General features: G+C 36.0%; 1 protein-coding gene across 2 annotated transcripts in view; it reads left to right on the top strand.

Annotated features, from left to right (window-relative positions):
* The window catches only part of LOC107590893 (peptide methionine sulfoxide reductase MsrA 1-like), a 40846-nt gene extending 29726 nt beyond the window's left edge, over nucleotides 1–11120 (top strand). The window contains exons 5-6 of one of the 2 annotated variants that reach the window (XM_016279837.1): nucleotides 4682–4788; nucleotides 10746–11120. In XM_016279837.1, coding sequence (XP_016135323.1) covers nucleotides 4682–4788; nucleotides 10746–10919 — 281 coding nt within the window. In that variant the 3' untranslated portion in view covers nucleotides 10920–11120. Of the gene's footprint in view, nucleotides 1–4681; nucleotides 4789–9639; nucleotides 9779–10745 lie in introns of those variants that run through there. The other variant, XM_016279838.1, reaches the window with a different exon arrangement.
* Nucleotides 11121–12397: the final 1277 nt, after the last annotated feature.

Genomic DNA, 12397 nt, shown 5'->3' with positions numbered 1-12397 from the left:
GAGACGAAAATGCTGGTCATGTGACGATGACGATAATTAAATGTACAATGCAATATCGTTGACGAATAAAAACGAGACGAAATGTGGCTTACAAAATAAAAACTATGCTAAAATGTCTCTTCATTTTCGTTGACCAAAACGAGATGAAACGAAATGTTATAACGTTATTTCGTCTCGTTATTATTATTATTTTGCAGTATTTCTGTTTCCTGTGTCTCGCTTCAGGGGCTGCATCAGGTCGCTCTGCGCAGACACAGGCGACGTCACTTCCTCAAGCCCCACTTGCGGAATTATTTAGAACAGTGTTTTGAACGTGACTAAAACTAATAAAAACTAAAATGACAGTTTCACACAAAGACTAGACTAAAACTAAAATGAAAACAGGCCGCCAAAAACAACACTAGTGTGTAGGTGATGCAGGGTTGCCAGGTTTTCGCAACAAAACCTGCCCTGTTGCTACTTAAAACTAGCCCAATCGCGTTTCGAGGAGGGTTCCCCAGTAAAAAAGAAATAAATCACGTTCCGGGGGGTAAAATACGTTTTTCAGCGGGGTTCGTATGGTAAAATCTGAGGTGATGTAAAAGAGGAAAGCAGGCAATTGGACCAAAGCACTGTGAGGCAAGGGAGGGGAGACTCAAAATGTTTCTAAACTTAAAACCCATTTTTCCCCATTTACGTTTGTGTTGTTTTACTACTTACAAAGTTATTTAAAGTATAAAAGGTTATTTACAATACACAGCATGGTTTTTAATCATATTTTAGGGGGGAAAACCCAAAATACTGCATTCTGCATTTCTGACCATTGAAAAAGGGGATATTATATTTAAGGAATAAATAAATAACACTAGTTGTATTTTTATCATTATAGGTTAGATGTGTACACACACTGCTAACACGCATTTTTGTTCAAACAACATGTGAAAGTGAATTTAGCATCCGATGACCCCTTTATATTCCCTTTTTCATCAGTGAAATGCTAGCTGATACATACTAAAAATAAACACACATATATATATATACAAACCATATTACAATTACATCACATTTTAAACGTGTGTTTTTATTTGTAAGGAGAATGTAAGAATTTGTGTGTGTGTGCAAAAGAATAAGGTTGTGAGCTTGTGTGTGTGTGTGTGTTACATAAGAGGTGTAAAAATAGACCCAGCTCTGCACCATTCCTCTTAGTTGGCTGCTCTCGCACGCACACTGCTTCACCGTACCCACAGGGCACACACAACAGTGCTCTGAACAACCCCTCACACACATACACTCCCTGCATCATACACACTCAAATTCACAAACATACACAAACTCACTAAAGCATCACACATGCACCTTCACAAACACAAAAGGTGGACGTACTCCATCAACTTATCAACAAAACAATAGCCGAACTTCCTTTATAAAATACAAATACCTTGCACACGTCAATTTGTGTCTTCTTGTCGGCATACATTTGAGCCTCCTCAGTGTTTAGAAATTGTTTTTGTCCACAAACACTGAGAGGCACTTCGGTCACAGAAATGCAAGCCACAGAGTTCATGAGTAAAGTGATAAACCAAGCAGACTAAGATTCAGAGCCATCAGTGTGACACATGATTGACATTTTGTGTGACAGCGAAAATGTAGCTTTTGAAAGACACTGAGAGATCTCTGGTGTCAGTTCACAGGCTTCACATCACAAACACACTGTTGATGTTTTATCATTTTAATTTTAAGGGATATTTCACCTACAAATAAACTTTGTAATGATTTACTCACCCTCATGTTGTTTCAAATCTGTGTTCTGTTCACTCTCAGGGGAAAAAAAGGTACAAAATCTGTCACCAGGGCAGTACCTTTTTTAAAACCTACACCTTTGTACCTTTTAGGTACTAATATGTGCTTTTTAGGTTATTTGAAATTGAGAATGTTGTATACTTTTTTCTCTTACAAGAATTGTTGTAAGAGCAAAAAGCACCAAGAAATATGATTCATGTTTCGATGATAACCGATAAAAAGCCAATATTAAAACTCTATAATGTTTTGAAAAGTTAAATCAGTCATTTTAAATGCTTTAAAAAGGTTATATTTTAAAAAAGTATTATTTTTACTTAAATAGTAATTATTTTTACTATTAAATTATAGTGTTTTTAAAGATGAATTTACATGACAACAAAGGTAATTTAATTGAATATCCAATATCAACCAGTACTGAAAAAAAGTGACTGATGACGGATTTAGTATTTAAGGATTTTTAAAAATGATAGTAACAACACCGTTTTGGTGACCATTGACATCCATTGTTCATCCTTTCTTTTGTGTTCTACGGAAGAAAGAAAGTTACAGGTTTGGAACGACATGAGGGTGAGTAAGTAATGACCATTTCCATTTTTGGGTGAACAATCCCTTTAAGTAACATCTGTGTTTATTTCTAGTAACTTGAGAACTAATGTCCCTCACGCATTTTCAAAAAACCTGAACATTAATAAATATGTGGTTTTCATCTTATCCTTTTCATTCACTCTTCCAATCTTTTTTTCCCCTCCTTCCTCGTCATCCCACCAGGAGAGCCACATAAGTGCTGATATTTGAAATGTCTGGATTGGTCAAAGCAGCCTTAAAGGATTGGTATCTGTCTGGATGATGCTGTGTGTGTGCTTTCTCGTGTGTGTTTCAGCTTATTCACTCACAAGTACACATAGTAAATCTTTCCTTTCTTCCCTCCATCTAAAGCAAAGGGTGATGCTTCTTAACCTCTGCGTTAACAGAAAGTTTTCCTGCGGAAAGCCATGTTATGGAGAGAGAGAGACTGCGTGTGACATTTATGGAGTCAGCTTCTGCCCAGCTCTCTGCTCTCACCCTGTTTGTGCGCTGACGACACATCTGCAGCGTTCTCCACTCTCGGTTCATGTGCGCCATTTGTGTGTTGAGAGGAGAGATTCTGTATATTATTCAGCTTGAACAGGGAGGATCATCAATAATAACTAAGCACTGTGATGGAGGCTGAAAAAAGAAGCGCTCCTGTCTCGGTACATTGAGTGCTCATCATTTCCTTTTAGTTTTTAACTCCTTTTTTACTCATATGAGACCAGGTAGATTTCAGGGTTTTGATATTCAGTGACACTAAAAAGTATTTGGCCACTTAAACCACAGTTAAAAATGTCTGAATGGCGTTGCTAAATGTAATAAAATATCTAACTAAGAAGATTTTATTTTAAACGAATAGTACTTTTTGTTTTGTTTTATTTTAAATGCATTACCTTTCAGAAGTTTGGGGTCCAGATTTTTTAATAATTAAATAATACTATTATTCAGCGATTCAATTCATTAAGTGTCAGTAAATGCATCCATAATGTTTCAAATGATTTCTATTTCAAATAAATGTTGTTTGTTCAACTTTCTATTCATCAAAGAATCGTGAAGCAAAATGTGTAATGGTTTTCACAAAAATAATAAGCAGCACAGCTGTTTTCAGCATCGATAATATTAAGAAATGTTTCTTGAGCACCAAATCAGCATATTAAATTATTTCTCATAGATCATATGACACTAAAACTAGAGTAATGCCTGCTTAAAATTCAGCTTCATCACTGGAATAAATTACATTTTAAAATATATTCAAAATCGGGAAAAAAATGTTATTTGAAGTTGTAATAATAACACAATCTTAATATTTTTGCTGTGTTTTTAAATAAAATCAGCTTTGGTGAGCATAAGAGACTTATTTCAAAATATAAAAAAAAATCTTACAAATCCTATACTGTTTAAAATGTAGACTAAAAGTGTGTGGATTGGTTGTCAAATGTAGGTGGATCATGTCCATAGTTAGTTAATAATACACCTGTTTTAACTGACTTTGATCCACTAGGTGTTTAAAAGTATTTGCAAAATGTCTCAGAATAGTTCCTTCATTTGTTTGCAGATGGTAAATGTTTGGTTGGATATTCTGCCTGTGCAGTGGCAAGTGTTAATTAAGTGTCCAAATCTCTTTCTAGAAACATTTTGCACTGTAACTTGGCTGTGTGATGTGTTTGGTGGCTGTGATGACACTCAGGCCTCAGGGTCACAGGGGGAAGGTCAGTGACTGTCGCTTTGGCACTTTGGAGGATCAGCCAATCAGAATGTCATTTGTTTGCAGATGGTAAATGTTTGGTTGGATATTCTGCCTGTGCAGTGGCAAGTGTTAATTAAGTGTCCAAATCTCTTTCTAGAAACATTTTGCACTGTAACTTGGCTGTGTGATGTGTTTGGTGGCTGTGATGACACTCAGGCCTCAGGGTCACAGGGAAGGTCAGTGACTGTCGCTTTGGCACTTTGGAGGATCAGCCAATCAGAATCCAGTATTTTGGCCTTTGAAGAGAGGGCTTCAGAGAGCTCATGGCAAGATAGCCGACATCCAGTTCTGCAGAAAGATACAAGAGAGAAAGTAAATTCACTGACAAATGACAAGGGAATACTGGAAAACACAAACATGTTTCCATATGTTAACAAGGAGGAAATTATTCAAAGACTGATATTTTTTTCATATTTTCTATCCTTTTTTTGCAGCAATATCAGAACAGAATTGGATGTTGCTTGCTAATAATAGAAACGTCATTAAAAAGATTGATGTATATAGTGACAGGACTGCAAATTCCTGGGGTGTGTTTTTCTAAAGCATTTATGTGTGTGTGTGTGTGTGTGTGTGTGTATTTTTTAGGAATGGCACAGGGGAATGATCATGGCACACAGTATCGTTCTGCCATCTACACCTACAGCCCAGGACAGCAAGAGCTGGCCATGAGAAGCAAGCATATGTACCAGGAGGTGCAGTATCTCAAAACACACACACAAACTTTCCTTTGAATTCTGTTGCTTTATAATGAATTAAGGGTATTTTCATAACCCCTAGTCCTACCCCTTCAAACTTAACCAAACTTAAAAGTTTTTTATTTTTAGATTTTCCTTAAGATTTTATTATTACTTCTGTTTTTTTTTAAAGATTTAATTGAGCTAATCTAAATTAGGACATATCATAGACTTTTATTGTTTTAAGTTCAAAATAATTATTTTACTTCTTACAAGAAGCCCTACAAGAGAACTATTTGCATTTTTAGGATATATATATATATATATATATATATATATATAATAAACGTTATTTACTTTTATTTATAAATCATTTTTACTATTCTCATTCATGGTTTATGTCATTTTTCTATATTATGCGTTAGAGGGGACATTAGTGAGAAATAAGGATACACTACCATTCAAAAGTTTAGGGCCAGTAAAAGAAATTAATACTTCTATTCTGCAAGGATGCATTAAATTGATCAAAAGTTACAGTAAAGACATTTATAATGTTTCTATTTTTGAATAAATGCCATTTTCAGACAATAATTTACAGCATTGATGATATTGAGCACAGAATCAGCATATTAGAATGATGTCTGAAGACTGGAGTAATAACTCCTGATAATTCAGCTTTGCCATCACATGAATAAATGTAATTAAAAATCTAATAAAATGAACAAATTTTAATTATAATGTTTTACAGTGTTACTGTAGTTTTATTGTATTTTTGATCAAATAAATGCAGCCATTGTGAACATAAAGTTCTTTTAAAAAACTTAGAGACCCCAACATTTTGAACAGTAATGTACATAAATGCGCAATTCAATTTAGTTAATAAAATGTCACCACAGTTGAAATCCACTGATTTATCTCCGGAAGCTGTCTCTTTTCCATTCTTTGCCACTCTCAAACTGTCCACTGTCAAACGCTGACCGCCCACACCTGTCAGAAAGATGCGCTTGTGGATGCTCATGAACGCAGCTCATCTGGATGGCTGGACTGTTATCCCTGTCAAACTAGTGTGATGATGCTTTGTTTTGTGAGATGCAGGAGCTTGGGTAACCATCCCTGCAGTAACCCTTTGCTCCTCATTTCATCGGTCTTGCTTCTAGGGCTCAGATGTGATTTGGGGGTGAGGGGAATGAGGGAGGTTGGGTGACCCTTGGCCTTGGCCTTGTGTGCATCAGGGTGAAAGGTCAGGCTTGCAGGAGGCAGCTGTGGATTATAATGTTTTACAGTGTTACTGTAGTTTTATTGTATTTTTGATCAAATAAATGCAGCCATTGTGAACATAAAGTTCTTTTAAAAAACTTAGAGACCCCAACATTTTGAACAGTAATGTACATAAATGCGCAATTCAATTTAGTTAATAAAATGTCACCACAGTTGAAATCCACTGATTTATCTCCGGAAGCTGTCTCTTTTCCATTCTTTGCCACTCTCAAACTGTCCACTGTCAAACGCTGACCGCCCACACCTGTCAGAAAGATGCGCTTGTGGATGCTCATGAACGCAGCTCATCTGGATGGCTGGACTGTTATCCCTGTCAAACTAGTGTGATAATGCTTTGTTTTGTGAGATGCAGGAGCTTGGGTAACCATCCCTGGAGTAACCCTTTGCTCCTCATTTCATCGGTCTTGCTTCTAGGGCTCAGATGTGATTTGGGGGTGAGGGGAATGAGGGAGGTTGGGTGACCCTTGGCCTTGGCCTTGTGCGTATCAGGGTGAAAGGTCAGGCTTGCAGGAGGCAGCTGTGGTTAAAGGGACACAATCAGATCAGGGGACCGTAACGGACGTGCTGTTGATGGGCCCCAGTGACCCCACAAGCTGAAATGTACACAAACACACAGATATAGTGAGGCAGAAGTGGTTGCACCCCACAGACTGCATGTCAGCAGGGGTTAAACTGGGCCAGAGCACTGTTAAGGCACCTTCAATTAAAAATTTAATAAATAAATGTTGGTTCGGGTTGGTAGGATTTCTTAAGAAGTCTCTTAAGCTGACCAAGGCTCCATTTATTTGATCAAAAATTCAGTATAAACAGTAATGTTGAAAAATACTATCACAAAATTCATAATAACTTATAACGTAATTTATGCCTGTTATGGCAAAGCTGAATTTTCAGCAATGATTTTTCAGAAATCATTCTGATATGCTAATTTGGTGCTTAAATAACACTTCTCTTAAAAAGAGTTGTGCTGCTTAATATTTTTGTGGCTAAGTAAATCCTTTATGAATAGAAAGTTCAAAACAAATTTTTATTTGAAATAGAAATATTTTGTAACATTATGAATGTATTTACTGTCACTTAAGATCAATTTGATGCATCCTTGCTTATATTATTAATTATAGAAGTATTAATTGCTTAAAAATAATAAGTATGTTTTGAGAACTGGTAAATTGTAAATTCTATCTGGAGTGTTTTGTATGGTATGTGAATGTTGTACAGTAGGTGATATTACATGCAACATGAAGATTTTTGTGTAGAACGAATAACTCCAGATCGCATGAAATCTTTTTTTAAATGTGTTTATTAAAAGGGCTTCACATTTCCCAGACTTCATAGCCTTTCCCTGCAGTTGATGCTTGATATCTCTCTGTGGGCATAGCGAATCAGAAGTGGTTTCGAAGAACGGCTCGGTTACATAAGCAGCCGTGATGAGATTAGACATGTTAGTCCAGAGTCTTGTTCAAATACAGAGGAGCGGACGTGTGTGCATCCGTCATACTGTGGAAAAGCACAGCTGATTGTCTGGCAGTGGAGAGTGAGAATTTGAAGAGGGACACTGAAATGAAAGACAGACGTGATGAGTGTGAAGAGATTGATGAGGCCTTTTTGAGGACACTTCCATCAGGTCAAATTCAGGTGATGAATCAGACACCGACATCACACGCAGACGGGAAATGAATTATTAGCATCCATTGAGAGTTGCACTCCATCAGAGTCTCCCAAAACTCTACCATCAGTGAGGGCAGTCAGGAGAAGGAAACGCGGGAGTGGGAGAGGAAGAAGCACTCTTTTAAGCGCTGTGGTTGAGGAGGGGAGGGGTGCAGTAATAAAATGTAGGAATTTGCAGAACATCAAAGAGTTTTTATTCAGTAGTGAAAGGGAGCGAGACGCAGGAAGATAGAGTAGAGGTACAACTCTGCTGCAGTGAAGCACTTTCTCCGAGGAGTTATTTTGGGGATTTGAATGGAAGTTTATGAATTTTCTTTATCTACTTGTGTTATGCTGCAGACATCAACATTTTATTTATTTATTTATTATGGTTATGTTTTGGTGGGGGGGGGGGGGGGCATTGAGATTCATCTCTTCATGGCCCAGATTAAATAATGTTGAGAGATTTAATTTTTTTTTAAAAAGAAAAAGTCAATGCACAAATGTGATGTGAATGTCAAGATTTTGCGTGTTGATGTTATTTATATTTTTCATCTTATGTGCAATTTAATGCTTTTATATTATTCCCAATATTTAAAAAAGTTATAATTATTCATCAAAAGTAACATTTTGTAAAATGTAACATTTAAGTAAAAAAGCTTTTTTTATGAAAAGAATGTAGCACCTACATATGTCTTGTTTTAAAATTAATTATTATGATAATATTGTTTATAGTCTTTTTTTTGTTTTTGTTCGATCCCTTTATAACCCATAGATAAGCAAAATAAAGAGTTTATGTAAAATATCACTTTCTCTTTGGCTCAGACGATCAAGTTTTTGTTCGTTTTTTCCTGTTGGAATATCCCGTATCATTCTGGGACATCAGTTTATGTAAGATAAATTGTTTTTTAATGGCATTTGACATTGACTTTAAAAATAAACAATCCAAATGTCCTCTAGAGCCATAAGAAAATGTAGCTTTTGATCATTTTAAGCATGTTAGCTGATTCTGATAATGAAAAGGGCTGTATGATAATCATACATGTAGTGGTAACAGGCCTAAATAGACTGACTTTTCATCCAAAATGTTATTCGCTTTTGTTGCTTATAGCTCAGGTTCCCAAAAGCACCCCATCTAAAAACAAAATATCTCTCTGTTCCATGTCATGTAATCTCACGCACATAGACGCTCATGCTCTCACACTTTGATCTGTCTCCTCTCACAGGTCACATGACCCTCTGCTGCCTTATTCCCTCTCACAAAATGCAGGAACAGCCAAGGATGACAAAATGGATTCCTGACTATATCTTATGCACACACACACTCATGCTTACATGCAAACTAAGCATGTGTGGAGATGTGCGTAAATGCACAGAACATGCAAAGATCAGCCTTGGCATTCCTCGTGTATGTTTGGACTAAAGTGAATCACACACATACAGTATATATAGTTGTATATATACACCTACACATGCTTTTCTGTTGGTGCAGCAGAACTATACAGCTTATAATATTTGAAAGATGCTGTAGCTTTTAGCAGAGACTCTAAACAAGAAACAATAAGCTAGCTCGCTAAGCTAAAACTGTATCACCGTTTCAGGAATTTTGAAGTATAGCTTTTTAGTTCATAGAAAGAGCTGCATTAATATTTATTATTTATGTTGTTATGTTAAAAGTAGGCCAAGCTGTTGCAGTTAAAATGTACACAGGGAATGTGTGTGTTAACATGAGCATGGTCAGGTTTATGAGTGTGTGTGTGTGTGTGTGTGTGTGTGTGTGTATGTATTTGCAGATGCAGGAACACTTAGCGACATTAGTTGAATCATCAGAGTCACATGAAGCATATTCAGATATGCAAATGCTTATGTAATATCTCTCTCTCTCTCTTTGCCTTGTTTCTCTGTCTCTCTCTCTCTTTCTGTCTCTCTTTGCTTAACTGTCCACAGAAATGTTCTCCTCCACCAGAGAGAGACAGACCACTGAGCTTTGACAGCGCCAGCTTTCTGACACCATAACCACACACACATCAAATTTTTTCCCAAAATCATACTTCCTCCCTATTTAATGCACACTATTTAATAAAGGCCTAGCAAAATCAAGAATGAAAATTAAGAATTATTTTTTTATTTGTATTTTTAAAGAAAGTTAATTAAAGACATTTTTGTGTCCTATATATATATATGCTATAAATGGATAAATATGTATGTAATCATAATTCTCACACACTGGCGCCTTTTTTTTTTCTTTTTTTTTTTTGTATGCTCTACTTATCAAGTTTTTGGTTCTCTTTTTATGCACACCTGGCTAAATGTTCTTTGTGTGTTCATCTTCCTGTTCACTGTAGCACGTGTAACCATGTAATAATCCTATAAGGTCATTCTCATCTTTTTTGCCTTCTAAATATACTAATATCATAGAGAGATAATTTAAAACAAATGGCAAATGTTGGCGTTATGTTGTTGTATAGGTATCTTTGTTTTTCTGGTGTCCATGCTGCTGTTAGTATCTCATGGTGTTATGATGCAGATGCAGCCTCTTTTGTTAGACATGAAATCAGAAGCAACTGAAGCAGACTTTTGTCACCACCTAGTGGCTGAGATTTGAAACTACATACATTTCAAAAAGTGCAGTTGTGATTGCTCAAAGCCAGCACATAAACGCATAGAACTGAGTGAGATGTCTCTACAACAGAAAGAAAGAGTTCTTTCTGTTGTAGAGACATCTCACTCAGTTCTACATGTGAGCTTTAGAAATACTGTGATTGATGTTCAAAGGTGTTTTGTCTGTTTATAATAGTAGTACCTAAAACCTTTTTCTGCTGGAGTCTATGGATGCGGCCCCTAGAGGGAGACAGAACTTCATTCATGTCCCTTTGAAACAGTTTTGGACATTCTGTCTGGTTTTAACATCACATACAAAAGAAAGAGTTGTTTCAGTTCAAAATGAGTTGCTTCTCCCTAGACCGTGATCACATTTATCCTCTTCATATCGAAATGTGTCGTCATTTACCGTCTCTTTCTCTGTGTCTGTTCCTGTTTCGTCTTTTTGCTAGGCTCTAACTAAGAAAGGCCTGGGTGAGATCACCACCGAGATCCGAGAGCACACTGAATTTTACTATGCTGAAGACTATCACCAGCAATACCTGCACGAGGTGCCTAAAGGATACTGTGGGTTAAAGGGCACCGGTGTCACATGCTCTATTGGAGGAGAGAAAGGTGAACTCTGACTCGGGGCACTCAAGACATTGTCTGCTATTTTAAAGGGATACTTCACCCAAAAATGAGTATTATGTCGTTGATTCACCCTCATGTTGTTCCAAACCTGTATGAATTTCTAAGAATTTCTTTCTAATATTCTTCTGTATTAACTAAAATGAAACCCATAACAAAGCATTTTCATTACTTTCAAATAAATTTAACTGTAATTAAATAGAATGTTTTTAAAAATGAAACATTTTATTTCAGGTAGTCTTTTTCAGCTAGGCAACATTTCTTATTTTTGTTTAGTTTAACTTGAAGTACTTGAATAACTAAAAATAAATAATAGAATTTTAACTGACATTTTAAAAAGAACAAATACGCACGAAATTTGTTACAACTTTAAGAATAAAATGTAAAATATTTTTCTAATTCTAAAATCTAATTCTAAATATTAGCAAAAATATGTCCATTTTATGTCAATATTAAAATAATACATAATATAATATTAAAGTAATTGTGCTGTATTGCACAAAAATATATATATTTTTCTTGCAATTACTATAAATGTGGACTGTAGCTGTCCCTGTTTCTTACCCCAAAAAAATCGTATGACTTAAAAAGAATATAACACAAAAGTCATCTGGATTTCACGGTGTTTGTAATGCTTGGAAGCTTTGTTTTTGTGCCATGAAAGAAATTCAAACCTTTTTTTATTATTATTGGGTGAATTACTCCTTTAACAGGGGAGTGGTGTGTTTTGCAAGTGTCTTATTTGATTCATGTATAAAAAGACACATACATGTGTATGTTTGTACAAACTGTGTATCAAATCTATTTTTCTGTGAGTCTGTGGTACAAGTTGGACTCCTAAAGCCAACAGCAACCTTCTGCCAGTGATATTTCCTCAAGCTAAATCTGTCACACTGTCTGCTCTAGAGCGTCTGCTGTGTTATGCTCTGGCCAATCTCTGATCTCTATGGTCATTACAGTTCTGCAGCATTCTAATACATCAACCACTGATTTAAAATACAAATGACAGATTCTGCCTTATGGAAACATGAATTACAATGCTTGCTTGTACACAAGACTGTTTACTTAACTCTATTTTAGAACAAACACGATCATATTACACATTATTATTGTGTAATAATTATTGAGGGAAAGTCTATATTTTTTCTTCATTGAGCCGTCAAGTTGCACATGTAATGCCTATGTACCACTAGGTGTCAGGACATGTAAATATAAAAACATGACTCTAAATCTACTGTAGATTAAGGGAGATGGAAGATTGTCATTTCTGTGCCACCAGCATCACCAAACAGAACTGCAGAAATGACTAGAGAAGGAAAATTGGTAATTGCATTACAGGTTGAATACTTTGTACGTGTGAAGTGAGACTTGAAAGCTGGAAAATCTGTGGTTGCTATAGGGTGTTATTAGGCAGTTGGTTTCTAGATGGCTGATAAGTTTTTCTGGGTGGTTGTGGGGGCGTTTAGTTGATGTA

Source organism: Sinocyclocheilus grahami, unplaced genomic scaffold, assembly GCF_001515645.1.
Source record: "Sinocyclocheilus grahami isolate Dianchi unplaced genomic scaffold, SAMN03320097.WGS_v1.1 scaffold134.1, whole genome shotgun sequence".
NCBI classification, from domain to species: Eukaryota; Metazoa; Chordata; class Actinopteri; order Cypriniformes; family Cyprinidae; genus Sinocyclocheilus; species Sinocyclocheilus grahami.
Note: the sequence above shows the minus strand (reverse complement) of the source record. Positions and strands in the feature narration are given on the sequence as shown.